The sequence below is a fragment of the Borostomias antarcticus genome (assembly GCF_949987555.1).
Source record: "Borostomias antarcticus genome assembly, chromosome: 24".
Lineage (NCBI taxonomy): Eukaryota > Metazoa > Chordata > Actinopteri > Stomiiformes > Stomiidae > Borostomias > Borostomias antarcticus.
In genome coordinates this window covers 12,978,105-13,001,264 of record NC_140257.1, presented here as the reverse complement: position 1 = coordinate 13,001,264, position 23,160 = coordinate 12,978,105, and the positions used below count along the sequence as shown (strand labels likewise).

Here is a 23,160-nt window from a genome sequence, read left to right as displayed (position 1 = left end):
CTACTGCCAATTTGCACCTTCCAAATATTTCCATTCTTTGCAGTTGGTTTCACTGGACAGACATTGAGGGTGTTTGTGTGTAGGAGGAAGAGTGGGAATTTGGTAGAATAATCACTCCATTGATAAACCAATTAAATGATTGGTTTCACCAGCCACAGTATGTATGCGAGTTTCAAATGAACAAGCAAATGGGGAAATCTCGTCTAATGGCATGCAATGGCAGGTTCAGTCTGTTCAGAGGTCCTCGGTCCTAAGACAGACATTAGTGCGGGGTATTTCCTCATACTGATAAGATATATGGTATCTTTACAGTCTCTTTGGCATGAGGAAGTACTATGAGATGCAGTGCACCTTGAACCCTGAACATGGCAAGGCAGTTAGGTACAGAACGACTTTTCCCATTACAATGATGTAGGCTGGGCTCACGAGAAGGTGAATCAACCATCACCCAAATCTCAACCATAAAACTGAACTTGAGCTGAAGACTGGTGGACTATGTATGAGCCACACACCCATGTGATCTCCCATCTGACCACTAGGTGTCAGGGTGCTTCCAGCATTTGAAGCCATGCAGGAAGAGTAGTCATTAAAATATTGTTCACTGCTGCTTCTGTCTGCTGGCTCCTCACATTGTACCTGTGAATGAGCTTGTATAAACTTGGTGTACTCGGTGCTACATGCGACTGATGACATATGTACAGTATGCACTCCAGCTACCACAGACCTAAAGGAAAAGAAACAAAGTGGACATCACAACACACTTGGTATTATCAAAATAGATTTATTCTAGACTTTTCAAAGATCCGAATGATGTTAGCAGTCAGATCAGAGGGGCTGCGGTCTGCACCCGTGTGAGGAGGAGGGGGGGGGGGGGGGGCGCAGCATGGGGGAGGGAAAAGACAACACATGAAACAAATATCTGCAAACTGGTATTTACATGGTCCAGGGTGTTATGATACGTCCACATTGAAGTTCAGATTTATTGTTGTTTTTTTTGTTTTTTGTTTTTTTTTGTTCATTTTGCTTACATAGCTACAAATAAATCAGAATTATAAAAGTTTTCAAAGAGTACAAAACCTTCGAGGGCTTTTAGAAATAGCAAAGATAGAATTAGTACTTTAGGTAGGAACAAAAAATAGCAAACACACTTGAATGCATTGTAAAAAGCGTCTCTAAAAACAAAACATTATAAAATACCATTCCACTGTCATAGACATTATGATAAATAGTGTCATTATGATACAATCCACTGCCCGTTGATTCTATTAAAGCAAACTTCGAAATACTCATGTCGGTACAACATTTGTCCGTAATAGTTGCACTCAAAACAAAAATTGCAAATGGGGGCTTTCTAATAAACTAACGTTGGCATTTTAAAGCCATTGGATGTTAACAAGTGGGTAATTAATGAGATTTGGAATGCCATGAAGTTGGCGTGGGGTCTAACTAACATGCCCCCCTACAAGTCAACAGCCCAGACACTATTCACTCTGCTCTCATTGGCCTTCTGCACCTTCTCAACCAAGGACCAAATTACATTTGACAGTATTTCCTCATTAGATGTGCCGGTGACGGCTTGAACTGACACATCTCCCTGTTTCGCGTATCAAGTCTAAAGTGCAAAGAAAAAGAACTTGAACAAACCCAGGTAAGGGTTGCCTCCTATTTTTAAGCTATGACTGTTTAATGGTATTTTATAAAGAACCATTTCTCATGGTAAAGACCCCCACATGATAGCATGAGAATACCACATATGTGAAGCGCGCCTTCAAAGAGTTACACAGAATTTTAAAATCCACCCTTGCATACGAGTGGCATATAAAATAATCCCCTGTGATAGCAGATATATATATTATATGTAGTTACAATGTTACATCAAGTCATGTGTTCCAAGTCCTTTTATTCTCTGTCTTGAGGGGAAAACCAAAACAGATTTTGCTCAAAACGCCACCTCTGAAAACTACAAATAAGCGCCATCTATCCGTGCATAGGCCTCAATACAGCCCGTCTCCAAAGGGTTTGTTGGTGCTGGGCAAAAATCATCCACTGTTAACAACCAGAGAGTGGCCACACACTGTAGTGTACAGTACTTAACAGAACACTGAACATGAAAGAGCCGCACACCAACATAAACGATACCAGACGCTTCCATTTGATGGACGTCGTAGACGATTCTCAAAAAAGGCTGCAATATGAAGTCCAGCGTTACCATGTCAAACGTGACAGGAGGTGATAAACAGTTGCATGGAGGTCAACATCTTCAATAGGTTTGCCAGGGCCAATGTCATGTTTGTGAAGTCGCTTTGAAACCCCTATATACAGTACAATCCACTGCGAAAGCGTTACTGATTTAATCCTGCTAAATCCTGGCAATTTACTGGGCAAGAATGGCAAAAAGCTAAAGGGACTTAATGAAGTCTGATTATCATTTAGCATTTGTTAACCGGCCATAAACTGTGGAATTGAACATAGAAACTCATTGTGAAATGCAGGATGGAATTTTTGTTAGTGGTTAGGTCCTTACTTCAACCCTTTCAAAGCCACCAAGCCAGCCAGCAGTGATTCTGTCTGGGAACTCCAGTTGAGACCCCTACTAGTTGACGGTGTGGCTTTGTGTCATCTCCTCCTCTGACATCCCAAGGATCCAGGTGGGAGGAGAGAGATCACACCTAGGCTGCCACTCCCTCAATCCTGACTTTAACAGTATGTGTGGGCACATAAATCTGACCCGAGATCAGTCAATTCTTCTACCTGCCTTGAACCTGAGGGCAACACATAATGAAGCATGTGAACGGTTTGAAAGCTGCTGATCTTCTGACCAGGTTAGAGTCATACAGGCTTCACTAACCCTGATAGCTTTACGTTTCTATGGTAGAGTGGTCAAATTTCTTTCTCACAGACTGCGTTCCAATCAATACTCTAAGAGGAATTTTGGCAAACTGAAGGGGGGAAAAAGAGACAAAATTACAATTGAAAACAAAGTAAACCCATTTCAACTTTTGAAATATATATTTGCTTTTGTGAATCACAAAAAATGTACAGTGCCAAGAAGTGAACGGATTACTCCCAATAACAGTTAAAACCCCCAATTGTAAAAGAGAAACAATTCCTACGGACCTCTCCCTCCGTCTCTCCCCACCTCAACAAGTAACACAAAACCTACAGAAAATGTTTAAAAAAAAAAAAAAAAAAATCACAAAAAAACAAGGGCCACAGGACGACAAATGCTGACATGTACAATATGCACACGTCAACGCAGAGAGGAAAACCTAACGTTGCTGATACGAAGGCTGAAAAGCAAAGAAAAATGTCGTTATTTTGGTACGAACGCAACGGGTCCTCTTTCCTCTTCAAGACTTGTTCTCTGTGACCGTAGAGAGTAGAATAGAGGGTTAGGCTATAGAGTCGTTTTTTTCCTGTAGGTCTGCGGGAGAAACGCTAGGGGCAGACCCATCCCTATCCCGAGGTGGGGGTTTGTTTTTGTGTGAGAGGATGGTGTCCAGTCTTTGTGTGTGTGTGTGTGTGTGGGGAGGGGGCACTCAGTTTGGCTGTGATGGTACCGGGCCATGGCTTCTGATGAGACTACAGCAGTGTGGAGGACAGGCAGGGACAGTCGTTTTGGCTATGTACACATTCGTAGTCGGTCCATGGCTCCCCAAACGAGCGTCATTTCCTCAGGTCTAATACACACACCTGGAGCAGGGGGAGAGAGAGAGAGGTTACAGGTGTGACAGGGCACACAGCGCCACAGTGTAGTGCGAAGTGTGTGTGTTGTGTGTTTGTGTGTGTGTGTGTGTGTGTGTGCGAGCGTGCGTGCAGGGCTCTAAGGTGCGACCATTTTACTCGCATTTGCGACTAAAAATAGTTTTGTGCGATCAGAAAAAATAATTTCGGAGCACACTGTGCGAGTACTGTTTCCAACTATTTCACTCGCATTTTTTGCCTAAAATAAATCCATGCAAATTGGATCAAACTAGTCAAAGTTTCGCTCACCCGTATACAAAACTACAAGTCCCACAAATTTTTTATTTTATTTTTTATTACAAGTCCCACGACTGCAACCTGCAATGCGCAGAACTCTCGTGATGACGCGCGATAACAGTTCAGCTGCCCTCACTCAAAAACGACTGTGCAGACGCCGAATGCCCCTGCCAGTAACGTTAACAAAATGAAGAAAATGAAGCCCATCCAATCGTATTTTGCCAGGCAAAGTGGAACCAAGGAGAGAGGGTAATTCGGTGAGGTCCGGGGGGAGTTGAATCAACTGTCACTCAAAAATCTGTTTACACAAAGTTCTATTGATTCGATTAGATTCAACATTGCACCGTAGCCTACCAGTAACTTACTGGATCCACATCAAAACGCAATGAAATTCCGACATCGTAAAAAGCGTCTTCCTGAAATGCGTGTCATAACGATGACATGTTCCTTTGCATCTACATTAAACTAAGCTTTTCCACGGATTTTACAATTTTTGAATGATTATTTGCGAAGATATTGGGCTTTCTTCCCACGTTTTTTCACAGCACCGGCAGGTATGTTTCATATCCCTGCCTAAGTTCGCAAAGCATTGTGTGAGTTTTCATCTACCCCTTGGTTTCAAGTCAGCATCTGAAAACCCTCGTTTTGGAGGACTGTTTGAACGTCCACTAGCCCTCGATATGCTCCTTAGCCCTAGAAGCTAAAAGGAATGAGACACACTACCCTACGCGTGAACGCGCAAAACGTAAGGGTAGGGCCAAGGGCTAGGGCTAAGGGAGGGTATTGGGATTGGGCCATAGTCTTCATTAGGACCAATGCACCTGATGAAGTGTGTGGGAATAGTATAGTCTTCATTAGGACCAATGCACCTGATGAAGTGTGTGGGAATAGTAGGCTATAGTCTTCATTAGGACCAATGCACATGATGAAGTGTGTGGGAATAGTATAGTCTTCATTAGGACCAATGCACCTGATGAAGTGTGTGGGAATAGTAGGCTATAGTCTTCAATAGGACCAATGCACCTGATGAAGTGTGTGGGAATAGTAGGCTATAGTCTTCAATAGGACCAATGCACATGATGAAGTGTGTGGGAATAGTATAGTAGGAGAGGATGAGAGCTCCTATGGTGAGCAGGTTATTATTGTTTATTGTTGTTGGCAGTAGGCCTAATGTATGTGTTGCTAATAAAATTAAAAAAAATTCAAATTTTCCGTTGCACTCCTAATTCTCTTTCCGTGCTACTAATTTTTTTTATTTAGGAGCACATCCTAGTGAAAATTGTTGTTTTTTCTTTTATTGTTTTTTCATCTGTGGTTATAAAAAACATGGAAGAGCTTGTGAAGGAATGATAGTGAATTATTGGTTCGACTTGAATGTAATTGCTTTTTCCAATAAAAAATTTAATTATAAAAAAAACAAAAAAACAATCACAATCGTCTTGGGCGGAGCTCGGAGGTTGTTGTTTTGGGCGGAGCTTTAAGGTTGTTGTTTGGGGCGGAGCTTTGAGGTTGTTGTTTGGGGCGGAGCTCTGAGGTTGTTGTTTGGGGCGGAGCTTTGAGGTTGTTGTTTGGGGCGGAGCTTTGAGGTTGTTGTTTCGGGAGGAGCTTTGAGGTTGTCGTTTCACGTATTGAACGGATCTTTGAAAACGGATAGCAGAAGGGGAGGAGTCTGGATTGAATCTGATTGGCATCAGGAGAATCTGATTGGGCCTGGAGAATCTCCCATCACCACTGATTGGGGCAGAGAGAATCTCCCGTCGCCCAATGACGAGGCTTACAGTATCTCCAAAACCTACGTGGTGAGTCAGACTAGTGTGTGTGTAACAGGTGTCACTGCGTGGCTTCTCGGTGTAGTTACCACCCTCACTCTGTTCTCACTGGCAATCTCTGTTCTCACAGCGCACGGCGCAATCTCAGGTGTTATGACTAAAAACACACATGACCACCTCTGAAAAAACACCACTTTAAGACCAATTTATACTTCAAGACACAACCGGAAAGACAGATTTTTTGGCTCATTGACGTAATTTGGAACACCTCAAAGGCTGTGAGCCACTTGGCTCGCACCTCAAATTTCTAGCGGCTCACACCGCATCATGAAGTCTCGCAGCTTTGGTTGACTGGCTTTAATCCAAAGCAATTTACAGTAAGAGAGTACTTGACAGAACTCAAGTGCATCTCCTTTCTAAAACCAGTGACTAAGAGCATAATCCAGTGCTGAAGGCAAAGTGAAGAATAGCAAACTAAAAGTACCATAGATGCTAGTTTACAGTTGCCATATAGACTTGACTCTGAGCCCTCTTCTGAAGCATAAGCTAGGCTTTTTTTAGCCAGCTACGCCACCGAAAAGTGAGTGATTGTTTGGCGCGGGTGGGTGGTATTTACAGTATACACAGTGAGTTTAAGATGAATTAAACATGGAAAGCTCTAAGTGAATTTGACTGTTGTACTTCAAGGTATGATTCAGTGTAAAACAAACACCACCACCACAATAAATCGTAATATTGAATTGCAAAATCGCAATTGCCACAAAAATCACAATATATATCGAATCGGCACCCAAGTATTGGGATAGTACCGAATCCGCAGGTCCCTGCCAAATCCCGGCCTAAACCACGCCAGATGCCAGTAGCAAGCCAGTAGTTCCTCCTCACAGGACGCTGATTGGCGTGAGTAAATTTTACTTGAGCAAAAAAATATTTTATATTGAGCTTTTCCAGGCCGATGTGCAAGAGAAAACAGAATGGTGAGTTCGCAAGATCAAGAATGATCTGGTGAGGCTAAGGGCGGATTCATAGTCGACGCAAACTACATAAGCGCAAGCAACGCAAGCTTCGCAAGGTCTCATTGCGTCCTTGCATGCGTCATGCCGAAATTTGTCACTTGACGCAAGCAATAGTGCAATTCCTTGCGTTTCCGACAGGGAAAACACAGAACGCAAGCTCTCGAGTCATGTTGGAGCTTGCGTTCACAACATAGCTTGCGTTATTTACGTCGACTATGAATAAGGCCTAAGACACAGGTACTGCATACAATAAAATTGCTGGGGGTGGAGCGTGAAGAGGCGGCAGCTGGACTTACCGAGCCGTCCGATGCGCTGGCCCCCACTTTGTCCCCGGTGGCGTTCCAGCACACCTCGAAGATGCCCCCCGTCCCCCGGTAGCTGTGGACCAGAGCGCCCGTCTGTGGACACGGAGACAGATGGAATCAGACCCACACAACAGCCATCTAGAAACAGGCAATACCTTATGTTCTTGGTAGAGATCAAAATCGAGCTGGCTGTTCCGCTAACAGAAAAATGTTCTTTGAAGAGCTGTGTGTGTGTGTGTGTGTGTGCGCGCGCGTGCACGCGTACAGGTGTACCTGAGTGTTCCAGATATGGACACACTTGTCAAAAGAGCCGCTGGCCAGGTGGCGTCCGTCGGGGCTGAAGGCCACGCTGTAGACGGGCTCCTGGTGACGGGTGAGCGTGTGGATGCAGACGCCACGCTCCACGTCCCACAGGCGCACCGTCGAGTCAAACGACGCACTGGAGGGGGAGCAGGACAGAGGGGAGAGGGGAGGAGAGAGGAGCAGAGGGAGAGCAGAGAGAGACAGAGAGAGAGAGAGAGAGGGGAGGAGAGAGGAGCAGAGGGGGGAGAGAGAGGGGAGAGGAGCAGAGAGAGAGGAGCAGAGAGAGGGGAGGAGCAGAGAGAGAGGGGAGGAGAGAGGAGCAGAGGGAGAGGAGCAGAGAGAGAGGAGCAGAGAGAGGGGAGGAGCAGAGAGAGAGGGGAGGAGAGAGGAGCAGAGGGAGAGGAGCAGAGAGAGAGAGAGAGGGGAGGAGAGAGGAGCAGAGGGGGGAGAGAGAGGGGAGAGGAGCAGAGAGAGGGGAGGAGAGAGGAGCAGAGAGAGAGGGGAGGAGAGAGGAGCAGAGAGAGAGGGGAGGAGAGAGGAGCAGAGGGAGAGGGGAGGAGAGAAGAGCAGAGGGAGAGGAGCAGAGAGAGAGAGAGAGGGGAGGAGAGAAGAGCAGAGGGAGAGGAGCAGAGGGAGAGGACGGGAAAGAGGAGCAGAGAGAGAGAGAGAGGGGGGAGGAGAGAAGAGCAGAGGGAGAGGAGAGGAGCAGATAGAGAGAGAGGGGGGGGGGAGGAGAGAGGAGCAGAGGAAGAGGGAGGGGAGGAGAGAGGAAGAGGGATCTCAGCATCAGTCACATTCAAAGACAGCCGTTACGTTGGCGGCCCCTTCCTGAACACGCAACGCCAGTCAAGCACAGCGTCAATGTAATATCGCAAATACACAGTCCAACATAAATTAATCCTAGACAATACTGGGTGTGTCGAGGACGTGTTGCGTGAAACACGCTCCGTGTCGTTGTTTCTAATGAAATGTACATCAGTCCTCTCTCCGAGAAACACGCGGGCGCGTGTAATACATGTACTTCGGTACTTTACTCTTTTCCCAAAACGCCGGCAGATACGAGCGTCCGGGGAGGGGGGGGGGGGTGTTTAGGTGAGGTTGTGGACTTACCTGGCCAGCATGAGGTTGGCGCTGGGGTTGTTGGTCCCGGGCCCTGTTGGGCTCCACTTGATGGTGTAGATCTCTTTACTGTGGGCCTGCAGGTCATGGACACAAGCGTCCTGTTTCATACTCCAGATCTGGCCCACGGGGGGAAGGGGGGGGCAGACAGACAGACAGACAGGGTACATTAGAGGGCATCACCAATACCGGAGCCGTGGACTTTAGTACACACACAGTCTGATGATGAAGACCAGCACGTGAGACGGTGGGATAAGTTCTAAGACCAAGAATAGGCCCTAAAGTCCAAAATGGTGAACTTATCCTTTAAGCACTAGCGAATAAGAGTGTAAATGTGACAAATTATCGTGACTGTCAAACAAACCTTAATTATTGTGTTTGCGTGTGTGTAAAATTAACAACTGCAGCACTGACCTTCAGTGTCATGTCGTCGGAGCAGGAGGCCAGCAGGTTACCTGTGGGGTCCCACTTAATGGCATTCACTTCATTCTGGAAGACGGCAAAAAAATAAAAATAATAATTTGAGCTAACTGAAGTGACAAAAAGTTTCATTTAGAGAATATATGATTGAAAAAGGGCATTTTTCAACAGAACGCTGAGGGAATAGTGTGTTCTTACGGTGTGTCCCTGGAAAGTTTTGACAGGTCTGTCCTGGCCCAGTTTACACACATGGATGCACATGTCCGTACTGCAGGAGGCAAACGTGTTGTTGCTCTGCCAGTCCACATCCAGAGCCGGAGCTGGGGGGGCGTTATGGAGGGAAAATGCCTTGTGTTATTACGCAGGACTCAAAGACCGCAGAAATCTGAAAGCTTTTCTGTGCTCAGGAGGTGGAGACTCGAGGCCCTTCTGTTAATATATCTAAATCTCCACCGTTTCGCGCTACACGCTAATGAAGAAGCTGGCTAGATACGTACAGGGCCCGGGTTTCCCAAGACTACTTAAGTATGTACATGTAGTATGATATCATCACACAGCAGCAGCAGGTAAGAGTGAATAAAGAGTTTCTGAGGGGAAGGGATCAGCAGTTTAGTGTGAAACATGTCGGAGGTCCACTATGAGCCAGTCACTCACCTGAGTGGAAGGGAAACTGCTGCTTAGCCTCTCCCGTGTGAGCGTCCCAGATAATGGTGGTCTGCGTTGAGAGATCATCATTATTAAAAGATGGATGGTTCAACTACTCAGTGTTTCCCCTAGGATGTTTTTCAGGGGGGGGGTGGTAGCGCCCCCCCCCCCTTAAACTACTAGTGTTGTCGCGGGGCGGGCATGTCACGGATACATGGTGTCAGTGCCGTCATAGACGCGCGCAGTAAGACGTATCGGTGCGCTTCTCTACACTGAACTGAAATGAAACAAGCGCACATAACAGGTAAATAAATATTAACAATATTTATAAAATGTAAATAAATAGTTAATATTTAACACAAAAACATTTATTTACAACATGAAAAACATTACTTAAGAAATACATGAATGCTGAACAGCTGAATCGCAAAAGCATGCATAGCTAACGTTTGAAAAAATGTGAACTAACTTGAATGCCCTGCCACGACACACAGCCTAGCTAATGTTAGCCTACATGGTTACTAACATCAGAAGACAGACTAAACTGTGGTTATATTACTTATGTAGCAGGCAACAGCAACAGAATATATTTTCATTTCATCATCTCTCACTCCCAGTCAGAAAATGTCCGTTAGCCACGATGCTAGTTTTCACTATGTTAAACTCCATTGACTTATGCTAAAAATGTTAGTGATCTAAAAGTCTGCTATTTTGGGGTCTTTCAGGAGGGGCAGGAGGTCCCGTTGGAGGGGCCGGCCACCCCTCCAAGGCAATGGTAGGGGAAACGACGACTACCACCATCTATCCCCAGAAATAAAGGACTTGTCCTCTTCCCCTCTCTAGTGCACTTGTTTTTACCAAAGGTTTCACTGACAGTGACTGGGATGTACGGTCGGTTCACTTAACTCTACTCAAGAGTATCTGCTAAATGACGTAAATGGAAAAGGCTGAAGAGACTGGGGCTCACCTTGTCTACCCCGGCACTCAGGATGAAGTTTCCCTTCTTGTTCCACTTCAGAGCAAATATGGGGCCTTTGTGCTGCCCCAAGGTACTCGCCAGGTTACCTGCCAAACACACGACGCCGACAGGTTACCTGCAGCTCCTCAGTCACACACCTGGACCTGCTACGAGCACAGCTGTGTTCAGACGTCGACGACTCACCATCTTTAGTCCATATTCTGGCAAAGCCGTCGTACGAGCCTGTAGCTAGCAGTGTACCTTCACTCTGAAAAGAATTTGACGTGGTTAGTTTCTAAATCAAGCCTGTTTCCGATTGCTGTACCACAGTGTAAAAATCACATAGGAGATTGACTAGCGTGTCGGTTTCATATGAACATGAATGCATGCTCTACAGCAATGCCTCATTTCTGAGAGGTACCATCTGTCATGTGGGGATTCTGCTCATAAACGTTTACTGATTGTGTTTCCTCCAGTAGGTTGTAGTAGGCTATAAATGGAAGTGTGTAACAGAGGAAGCCCTTTTCCCCCCATAGGAGTACGTCCCATATTTCCAGTTTGGAAGAAGTGCCAAGGAATGCCTTTGGCAATGGTAGACACACACACACACACGCACACACACACACACACACACGCACTCACATTCCAGTCCAGTGAGGTGACGTCTTTGTTGCTGGGCACGTCCTGGCCCCCCTCTCGTATGCAGTGGCGCAGCACCAGCTGGGTGGAGCCGCCTGTGCTGTTCTCACTCAAGTTCCAGATCCTCGCGGTGGAGTCCCCAGACCTGCCAGTGTTCAAAACAAACGCACCCATGTTAGTGACGGTTACATGCTTTCCAGTTAGGTTAGACACTTACCGGCTATTTATTGTTGCGATCCCCATCTAAATATGAAATAAAACCATTTATAGTTCTCAAATATGGCTTGGGATGTCAAGAGGTCTACATTATGAACATTAGTATGATTATAAGCAAGTATCTATGAAGCACACTGGTAAGCACTGTAATTCAAACATTCAGCAAACATTTAACATTTCAAAACCAGACTGTTTTAAAGAGTGTGTAAAACTGACACTTTAAAAATGGAATACTATCACTGAGGTACAGCATACCCAACACCCACATCCACTCTAAACTATTTCCCCTGGATATTTTAGGGATCATTTGATATATCCGCTCTCAGGTGTTATACTTCTTTAGTAAAGGTTTGTATAGTTGTGTCAGTATACTTCTTTAGTAAAAGTGTGTATAGTTGTGTCAGTATACTTCTTTAGTAAAGGTTTGTATAGTTGTGTCAGTATACTTCTTTAGTAAAGGTTTGTATAGTTGTGTCAGTGTACTTCTTTAGTAAAGGTTTGTATAGTTGTGTCAGTATACTTCTTTAGTAAAGGTTTGTATAGTTGTGTCAGTATACTTCTTTAGTAAAAGTGTGTATAGTTGTGTCAGTATACTTATTTAGTAAAGGTTTGTATAGTTGTGTCAGTGTACTTCTTTAGTAAAAGTGTGTATAGTTATGTCAGTGTACCTCTTTAGTAAAAGTCTGTATAGTTGTGTCAGTATACTTATTTAGTAAAGGTTTGTATAGTTGTGTCAGTGTACTTCTTTAGTAAAAGTGTGTATAGTTGTGTCAGTGTACTTCTTTAGTAAAAGTCTGTATAGTTGTGTCAGTATACTTATTTAGTAAAGGTTTGTATAGTTGTGTCAGTGTACTTCTTTAGTAAAAGTGTGTATAGTTATGTCAGTATACTTCTTTAGTAAAAGTGTGTATAGTTGTGTCAGTGTACCTCTTTAGTAAAAGTGTGTATAGTTGTGTCAGTATACTTCTTTAGTAAAAGTGTGTATAGTTGTGTCAGTATACTACTTTAGTAAAAGTGTGTATAGTTGTGTCAGTATACTTCTTTAGTAAAGGTTTGTATAGTTGTGTCAGTGTACTTCTTTAGTAAAAGTGTATAGTTGTGTCAGTAAACTTCTTTAGTAAAAGTGTGTATAGTTGTGTCAGTGTACTTCTTTAGTAAAAGTGTGTATAGTTGTGTCAGTAAACTTCTTTAGTAAAAGTGTGTATAGTTGTGTCAGTATACTTCTTTAGTAAAGGTTTGTATAGTTGTGTCAGTATACTTCTTTAGTAAAAGTGTGTATAGTTGTGTCAGTATACTTCTTTAGTAAAGGTTTGTATAGTTGTGTCAGTATACTTCTTTAGTAAAAGTGTGTATAGTTGTGTCAGTAAACTTCTTTAGTAAAAGTGTGTATAGTTGTGTCAGTATACTTCTTTAGTAAAGGTTTGTATAGTTGTGTCAGTGAGGAAGAGAGAAAAGGCTCTGAGAGCTGGCTCTGACCCGGAGGCAAGGAGGTCATTGACGGGGTTCCAGGCACAGATAAAGACCTCCGACTCATGGCCCCTCAGCACCATGGCCTTGTTCTGGGGGATCTCCACGTCCCTGTCCACTTCCATCATCTCCGCAAGGTGGTCTGGGGGGGGGGTGCACAGAGACACAGGTCATACACTGGTCACATCACATTATACACAAACACACACAGGGCGCAAACAGACACAAATCAATTACCAAATGACCAAACGATACAGCTACAGCTCTTCATACAAAATGTTTTGTTCCTTAGAATAAGAGTGGTTCCACGGCGTAATCAAGTCAAAAGGCTAACATTTTGCAAATTAGGCGAACGTGTCCTTACTAGCTAAAGTGTGGGCGCCGTTCTCCTCCCCGTTGGCGGCGCCCTCTCCGTTCTTGGCGCCGCCCTGGGGCCCGGCAGTGCCGGCGCCGCCCCCAATCTGCAGCTGCTGGGCCAGCTTGTCCCTGTAGGCCTGCTGCCTGGTCTGGACCACGTCCGGCATCACCGCGTCGATCAGGGACAGAGACTCGATGGGCCGCCCGTCGAACAGGGTGCCGTCCTGAGCAATCGGGACGTACACAACACATACAGTTCATGTCAGAAGCGTGCTGCCATTTGAGCTGCTGTCAGAATGAAGGACGCTCCCCGACATGTGATAAGCCGATGCCGGAGGCCTTCCTGGATCTAGTATATGGATGTTAACAGTTAACAGTTAATTGATCAATTAATTGCTGATAAGAATTTACTTTAATGGAACATAACTTTTTTTTTGGGGGGGGGGGGCGTTGCGTGAAATGTACATGAGGACGCCTGCCATGTAGTGAAGGCTAATTGGGTTGCCGGGAAATTTCAACGACACAACGGAAGACACAAAAATGAAGCGAGCAAAGCGCAGTCCAGCGTGGGACGTTCTTATCAATTAATCAACTATTGTTTGTTGAGGTTAACAGTTATCAATTATTGACATTCCTTTAAAATTGCAACCCTGATCTAGTACGCAAAACACGGCTTTCAAACATTCTACAACTTGAGCTTTGTGGAGGCGTGTAGTGCTGAGATAGGGATGCAGGGTTCAGTCACCTCGTTGATGCTGACTTCAGCCTCCACATACTGCAGGCCCTTCTGGATGATGGAGATCAGGGCAGCAGGGGGCACCAGGGCTCCATTGATATTGGACTGGCTGATGTGGCTTTCTATGCCAAAGGTGAAAGCCGAGTGGGAAAACCCTAGAGGGAGGAAGGGGGAGGGAGAGGGAGAGAGAGAGAGAGAGAGAGAGAGAGTGACACAGGGTGAGAAACTGCTGCAATCGTCTTGACTCTGAAAAGTCCCTCAAATTCTGCATCACTAAAATGATGCAGCTCGTTATGCCAACTCTTTTGTAGACTTATTTCCACTCTCAACATTGTAAAGACGGTAAACATTTTGTGGAGCAGGAGCAGGTTACAGACAAATGGATGCTTCAGTGAACCCTACCTGACTCTTGCAGGTATCTGTACACCAGGAAGTTGACCTCATCACTGCTTATGCTCATTTTTAGTCCTGGTGGTTAAACCATGGGGTCAGCGCAGGATAGGAGCCTAGGGGAGAGAGAGAGAGAGAGAGACACACACACACACACACACACACACACACACACACACACACACACACACACACACACACACACACACACACACACACACACACAGAGAGAGAGAGGTCATCACATCAGCAGCTAAAGGAATTGTGTTTGCTTTGGACTTGGCCAGGAGTCTTGGCAAATATTGTGAATGATTTGTGAATTGTGTGAATACTTAGTATATCCCCGCAAGTGCAAATGGAGACACTGCATGCCAAGCCACTGAGGGATGAAAATTGAGCTACCATTCTCAGGGCGATGATGTAACATCAGTTCTATGATTCAGTAACTTTATGTGCAAGGTTTATGGTGGGGGGGAGCAGGGTCCCTCGCCTTCCCTATACTTCTGTCAATTTCATAACAGTGGACAGAGACATCACCGTTTGGCAGAACAATCATAGGGTTTAATGCCTCTCCCTTTTCGTGGCTGGACTTCTCCTGGCCCTAGGCAGGGCACCAGTTTCCATTCATTAACCCACAACTGGAAATAATTACTAGGCCTTTTCAAGAGGCGGGCCAGTACTTGTGGACCAAAACCACTAGAGGAAAACGGGTTTAGCTTCAGCTTCATCGCATAGTTCTCATCCCCAAAACCTATTTACTCAACCAAAAGCCCACACTGTTTAAACAAGCCAGAGGAAATAAACAAGGGACTTGAGAACGTTGCTTTCATCATGCCAGCCCACTGAAAAGTCAACACTCGCCATCCAGAAATGATAGCCAAGACTAATCAAATCAAGAGGCCTGGGATCTAGGCTCTTCTAGCCAAGTCCTACCCAGAATCACTACTACTTGGGCCATGTCACACAACACAGTACTCGCCATAGACATGCATGGAAAACTTTGATGTTGCAAGCTAACAACTGACCAACAGTACTATAATCGTCTGCATTGCACTTCACAACCTGTAGTGTACCAATTTATAATGCTAACTCACAGCAACGGCCCTTTAATTAAACTGGAGGAAACCATGCCAACACTTGCTCACAGCCAACACAGGGAAGACTGAAAAAGTGGTTGTTACTTTTTGTAGGATCGCAACACAAACATTCATTCATATGTCAAAATCTTGGCGGCAGACAGATGTGCTGCAATGGTGCTGCATGCTGTTCACTCTTGCGTGGTATTTGTTGGGAACTGTTTCTCTACTGTAACATAACTAGTAACATTAATAATTATCATTAATTAATTAACACATAGTAACCCCCCAATGACGTATTCTGAGCCAGGAAAAACCCTGCATGGTTGTCTCATGAATTAATCTCAGGTTCCAACTTCCAGCCAAAACAAATCCAAAAACAATTTGTTTAATTAGGTTGTGGTAATGACAGATTAGCCTTATTTTAGCATAAAGAATGGCACTTTGGATGAGGAACTCAACTTCAATTGTCAGCAAAATGCATTAAACGAGTAGTCCCAGAGCCTTAATGCAAGTAACACAAGTGGAATGTGGGCTAACGTTAAACTCTGTGGAAGTAGCGTTAACATCATATCCAAAATGTGATGGCTAGCGTTCGCTAAATCTAAAACAACTCAACCTCATCAGGCTAACTAATTAACAAGTCCCAACTTGACACCACCACCACAAATAAAATTAAAAAAACAGATTTACACGGATCACACAAATTACAGCTATTTTCTCTGAAAGGCGACAAGTGTGTACACTTTTTAGAGGGATGGAAAGTGTTGGTCTTCCTGCCCAGAGGCTCCCACACTGCCTCAGGTCATAACACACTCAGACAGGGTCATGGAGGTCACATCTGAGTCAGTGCTTCTGTGTGCCTTCTCTCTGTTACACAGCCAGTCTCTGAAGGCCATGATACACGGGCAACTTTTTTAGGCAACATTGCCAGCAACTCAAGTGGCAGTGGAGTGGCAACTGGCAACGTAGCTGACAAATAATGTTTGGTAATTCAGGGTGTTTTCACATATGGTCCCTTTCAGCCCTCAAAGCAAACTCAGATCGATTAGTCAGCATTTTTGAGCATATGTGAACACTCCAAATGGACCCCTTTCGCTTCAAGTCCGTGTCGCGGAATTTGGCCCTCTAGACCTGCCGTAGACAGATAAAGTACTGTGAGTGGGACACTCGAAAAATGCCATGGCTGGACGAGGAGTACTTTGGTCCGAGGAAGAAATGACTGCCCTTCTCCAGATATGGAATGAAGAACATATTAAACAACTAGCTACAACCCACAGAAACGCTGCAAAATTCTCCTCCATGCATGTCTCCTTTGTCGCTCCTTCAGTCGAGTGTGATGTGAATACGTTGGTTTTCTATCTCTCTGGGCTAAGCAAATAGCACAGGGATATGGATAACACAAGTATAGTAGAAGCCATCTTGTCCCAAGTGAAAACTACCCATAATCCAAAGCAATAAAAGCTCTTAGCTCCAGAGGAACTATATAGTGTGAACAGAAAGAGGACTGAGGCCCCATCAGATCTGAAGTTCACCAGGAAGAGATCTGAGTCTTTCAAGAGAAGGGATAGTGTGAATGCAAGGAGAACTGAGTTCTCTTTCTCTTGGTCCACTTTTTGGTCCACTTTTAGAGGACTTTGTTTGGTTCTTTTAAACAGAACTATATGTGACTAACTCTTCACGCTCCATGTAAAGATTCCGGAAAACCATCTTGCATTTTATTTTAAGGGGTAGTTCACACATGTAAATTCACACAATCAGACAGTGTGTGAGCTGGGCAGCTTGTTTAATTGTGTAGCCTATCCAAAAACCACTGCACATTTCTGTCTATTTGAGGATTTATAATAATAATAATAATAATAATAATAAACTTTATTTTACTTTCCATACAGAAACATGTATTATTGTGACAATGAATTACAAAGTAACAAAATCTCAAATTAGGTAGGTAACACCTGTGTGAATGTAAAATAACCTATTTCAGGCCTATGGAAACTGCTGCGCGTCAGGTTAATAGCCTACCTCGCACGCCCATCCTCTCACCTCAGCTAAATAGTAGGGCGCGCAGGTCTTCTACAGAGCATGGCATTACCGATAGGATGACTTTCAAAGCTCTTACTTAAATACATGACTGAAGCCTACCCATTGCGTTTCATTTGTTAATTTTGCTGGTAATTATGTCACCATTGTCAACCTTGATTGATTAGTGCAACATTAATTTTGCTTTCATTTTAAGACTTGTAAGGCTGCATATAGTCTACGTAGGCTCAAAATTAAAGCAAAATTACTCTTACACCAAACATTTATTTACCCCGTTACCTGCAAAGAATTGGAAAATACCCATTTATGTTCGGGATATATGACACATAGAACAGGCCTTTACAAAATAACTTTTGCCACAGGGTAGCCTACATATTTTGAATAGATGAATAGGCCTATGTGGCTGCGCTGCGCTTAGATGCCAGTCAGAATCAGTCTCATGACAATTCTCAAACTTGTGTACAAGAGCTGAAACTTGACGTGAGATTTATTTGCAGTCCCCGCTCATGTCCAAATGGATAATTGACAAACTTAGCGTGGAAATGACCGTACGCCCAGTTTTCTGTCCTACGATCACTTAGTAAAGGAGAGACAATATTGTGTTACCTGGGGGATATTATCTTGGGCTTTATCAAAGCTGCTAACTGTTACGGCTTGGCTCCACTGGGTCGTTAGCATCAGCGTCAACCATCAAATACCAGACGCTAAGGAAATTAATCCACTGCAATTAATGACAGTGGCTCCACTGCAGCCGTTGTGTTCTATGCCTGCGTCCAACGTTAGAAAATCATCAAGGTTCAATTCTTGATTTTTGACGGATGCTGACAGTTGACGCTGATGGCCGCAGTGGAGCCATTGACTAGCATTGATTGTTTTTAGGTTAATAATATGCTTATTCAATGCGCTAGCTATTAATATTAGGTCATGTTAATTACCCAGGTTCTGTTACTTTGACAGATTTCTGTCAAATAATTAATTGAATCCAAATTATGCATACATGGTAAATGGACACTTATATAGCACTTTCATCCAAAGCGCTTTACAATGGCCTCTGATTCACCCATTCACACACTAATGGCGGTAGCTGCCATGCAAGATGCTAGCCTGCTCATTGGGAGCAATTTGGGGTTCAGTGTCTTGCCCAAGGACACATCGACAAGTGGACAGGAGGAGCCAGGATTCGAACCACCAACCCTACGATCATTGGACGACTCGCTCTACCTCCTGAGCCACAGCTGCCCCTCATACATGTATGACTGACAGAGGCTATCGTTACCATGGAAACAAACACTTTCATAGTAACTTAAGCTAAAAAAAGAAATAAAAATAAAGATAGCTGAGAATTAATTTGATGACAGTTGTTGAAAAACAATTAACAAAACATGTATATTTATAATATGAGAACTACACGTTTTAATAATGTAATTTAGCTGAGAAGAATGAAAATGGTTGCCTCTCCATTTCCTTTGCACTATGCTAGATTGGCAGCCATATTTGTCAATTTTCTTTAGCCGAGAGAAGTAGTCACATGATTGAAATCTGTATTCTGATTGGAGGACCCCAAAAAGTTGCCAACTGCGCCTCACCAATCTAATTTCTCAGATAATGAAAAATTGCCGCTTTTCAATAGAAAACATTCCAGCAATCGTTGTCAGCAATAGTGCTGGCAATATTGCCCCAAAAGGTTGCCCCTGTATCATGGCCTTAAGAGTCCTGATACCTCACCTGGGGCGCCTGGACTATCCCTACAGAACAACTCTGCCACTTCAAGTCAACAGGACCACACAGGTTCTAACGGTAAAACTATTGTGGGGGCGATGCCGGATGCCTCACACAAGTCTAGTCACAAGTCTCCTCAACCAGGAGAACTAAATTTGAGTACAAACTAGATGAGACAGGTGTGGTGATGATGCTGCCTCCAAGGGTTGCAGAATAACATGTCATTGTCATGTCAAATTGCCCACTTTGGTGACACAGAGAAACACCATGTGCATCTTGCTGGACTCACCATGTGAATGGGCGACTTTCAGATGCTCATCACTCCGCAGTCAGGGGTAACTCTCCCGTCTAAAGGAAACGACAGGAAAGGGATTTTCATTTTAATTATGCCATCTTTACCAGTAAATTACATTTCACAACACTGAGAAGACACATTAGTGAAACCTTGATAATTTAAGCCCTAGGTACATAGCACAAGAAAGGTTGTCATTTCAAAGCAGAATAGGCCACGGCCTTTAAATGTGTAAAACAAAGAGGTAGGCGAATCACTGAATGTGAAAGCAAGCAGGCAGAGGAGCTAGAATCAGAACTATGAGAGATGTGTCACTAGACAGAAACTAGGTCAGAAATGTTGCTGTTTAAGTTTCCAGAGACTTAAATCATAAGGATCCTCTATCTATCCATGTCAAATAATCGGCAGTGGGTTCATTTAGACAACAATGTTTAATTTACAATCTAAAAGTTAGAAAACCAGTGTCGAAATATTATATACGGCTCCGACATGGCCAATTACGAGTGTTGAAAATTGAGGTCAAGGACTAGCCATTTGGATACTTTACTAACAAGCTAGTAGTAACGCAAGCTCTCTCTCATGGTGGTCACACTTCTCCGTCTGATAGCTAGCTATATGACTAGCTGACGGGGTGTTTTGGAAAAGCAGACTACTACCATTCTTGTTCACAATGTAGCTCGATAGCATTTAAACAAGGCGGCTCTTATGTCACCATGCTAATCTAGCGCCAGCATAGCCTGCCTCAAGTCCTCAGAAACACAAAGCCCATCCCCCACACAGTTGTAGCTAGCTAGCTAACGTTAGGAGAGGGACGCTAAAACGGCAAGACACCACCACAGCATGTCAGAACCGCACTGCAACGCGTTAGCCAACTAGCTAGCTGGGCATAGGCTATTACCTGGAACAGAGTTGTTCCATGTTCACAAATTAAAGGCTAATGTCATGATTATGAATTATAAATAGCTAACTTATATGTGCTATTACACATCAGAAATGCTTCACGTGAATTGTACAAGTGCTCTATATAGCTAAATAGCTGTAACGTTAAATTAGAAGCTGAATGCGTGAGCGAATCTACTGGACCCTTTCTTGCGTGCCCATGCGGCGATGGTATGAGGGCGGCTTTGGGCTGGCTAGCTAATCCCCGACGAAAATACCAAAATAACTCGTCCATGCTAGGTCAAGTGTGTGCAAAGGTAATTCACTAAACAATAGTTAGTCGCAAACACCATGGGGAAAGACGAGAAAAATGAATACTGACATCACATGCATTCATTGCGCGTACACTAGCTAGCTACCATTTCCAGCAATTAGATGGTCCCCAAAATAACAGCTTAGCAGAGTCAGTCGAGAAAGCTAGCAGCAGCTAGCTAGCTACCACATGCCGGGTACACAATGCTTCGTAGCTACTGGTCCGCTAATCTAGAAATGTACTCCACATTCAATCCAGCCCACAATTAATTTAATAAAAATAGGTGCAACCGTTATCTGTACCCATCGCATAACGTCCATATATTTCAACTGAATCTGTCTCCCTAGGAAGTTAGCGACTTTCCGCCTGTATAATGCTCTCGGTAGCTTTGCTAGCTAGCTGCTATATAGCATCTAGCGTATCTAGCTAGTTATGCTAACGTTGGGTAGCGTAGCTAGCTAGGGCGACTGCTGCTAGCTAGCTAGCTAACGAACTAGCTAGCCAAGGATAGTTTACGTCCCCGTAATCCGGTACATACTTCTCTGAAATCGTTCTATAGATTATTTCCTCGATATTCCTTGCCTTACAAACTAAAGCATGTTATGTCATTCCAAAGGCTGCAGAATCGATATCCAAAAGAAATTAATGATCATTTTAAAGCTAACAGAGATACAGAGCCAGGCAGTTCGAAGCCAACGGCTTCAGACAGTGGCGTGACTTTCCCTACAAAAATGAGCTGCCCAGAGAGTAGCCTACTGTAGCTACCTACTAGATATTTCCGACAGCAGTCAGTCATTGACCGTAGTAGTCAAGAACGCACAGTCACCACGACGTAGGCTACCGAGTTCAACCCAAGACAGCCAACTGTTTATGAACATAATTATGCTAATATATCTAAAATTAGGAGTGTCGTTCAAATAATATGAATCTATTCAGAACATATTCCAGATGATGTTTTACATCAAATAGCCTAGCTTTGAAAATGTAGTTGCGAACTCAATTTAACAACGAATTTACTCATGCAGCTTTATGTTTTCATCAACCAAAACAAAAATGAATCATACTAGCCCCTTCGGTTTCAATGCATAAAATCTCCTCACCAAGTTAAATAGAAAGACCGAACCCCGCCGATGCCTGCAGTCAGGAACCAGTCACAACAACCGTGCCTCGCCCATCCCCCATTACAGCTATTTTTTGCCTGGCTGGGCATCACTATCCATAGATTAATTACACTCCACCCCCTATCCTCCGTTCAGTCATTCAGACTGGGAAAGTCAATAACAAGCTGACATCATCATTGAATTGTGTACACTGCTATTTTGTTGCAGTTTACATTTTTCCTTTGTGGCACACGGTTTAAAGTAGACTGATGCTGTCTGGCAAAGCTGAACATGTTTTGGTACGACGTTCCTCTCACAATTTTGGGATGAGATCGTTACGATTCCTTGGAAGAAATCATGCCGATGCATTAACTGCCCTCTTGAGAAATATTGCGATTTAAGTCCTTGGATGAGCTGAGTGTGCAATATTCATAGCTCATGCTACCAGAGAACAATTCTATTTTCGTGTGATTCCCTAGCTTCGAAGTGTCTGTTTAATCCACCTGGGCTTCTCCGTGGGAGATGATGAAATACAGTGAAATGATCAACGTGTGCCGGTGCAATTCAGCATACTGGGCTGGTTGCATGTTTTTTCCCGCCACTTTGCAGTGTAGTCTCAGCAGGGAGTGCGCGCCTACGCATAACATACCATTTTCTCACTCACACAGCCTACTACACGGGACAAAATACCGGGTTTAAATGTTTAATGATAGAATTATGAGAGCAGTTAATGATAGCAGGCTGGCAATAGCTAAACTGAAATAAAATATGCTTCACTTCCTGGTGCCGTTTATAGAAATCACAGTAGCACGTGTATTCACACAGCAGCTTGCTTGTCTGTTCAGCTGGTGCATGAACTGACGATAGAGGAAGAAGGAAGCTCTACAAGCTATCACTTACACACTACGGTCGACACAGGTGACGTGATATGTTATCATTGGTGCTGCAGGACAGCTGACCCATAATAGCCTAATTGGTGTGTAATTAATTGTACTGCACACTGCTACCCTGCTGATGTTCTCTCATCGCCTTCAAGCCTCTGGGCTCCCTTTGATACTCCCTCTCATTGATTCCAGTAGGCCTACCCATCTGGCTCAGTGTCAACATCCCAGCATCCCATCCATCAGACCTCCCAGTATGTAAATCACACACACACACATACACACACACACACACCATACTGTAGTCTGTGTTCCAATAAGAAAAAAAAAACAGGCCAGGTCCAGCCTGGCTTGTGTGCATAGCTGGCTTGTTTTTGTTCAGGACTGGTAGGATGGAAGCTAGTCATGCCACTGAAATAGCTGTGACATGAAATAATGTCTAATAAATTAAGATAGGTATTGTCGCCTGGACACATCAGTTCCAATGCTTCCAACGATAATCCAACACAATAAGAGAGGGATAGCCAGTTAGCTCATGA

At 44.1% G+C, this 23,160-nt stretch overlaps 1 protein-coding gene across 1 annotated transcript; it reads right to left on the bottom strand.

Moving 5' to 3' along the window:
* Positions 1-840: 840 nt before the first annotated feature.
* On the bottom strand, positions 841-21,332 carry tbl1xr1b (TBL1X/Y related 1b). Its single transcript, XM_084458043.1, has 16 exons — positions 21,179-21,332; positions 19,446-19,504; positions 14,334-14,437; positions 13,941-14,086; positions 13,203-13,419; positions 12,848-12,980; positions 11,159-11,300; positions 10,721-10,784; positions 10,526-10,623; positions 9,568-9,628; positions 9,112-9,233; positions 8,908-8,982; positions 8,485-8,612; positions 7,345-7,510; positions 7,063-7,164; positions 841-3,693 (listed from the first exon to the last, which is right to left on the bottom strand). Exons 3-16 carry the CDS (start codon positions 14,389-14,391, stop codon positions 3,667-3,669), a joined length of 1,539 nt encoding a protein of 512 aa, XP_084314169.1. The 5' UTR covers positions 14,392-14,437; positions 19,446-19,504; positions 21,179-21,332; the 3' UTR covers positions 841-3,666.
* Positions 21,333-23,160: the final 1,828 nt, after the last annotated feature.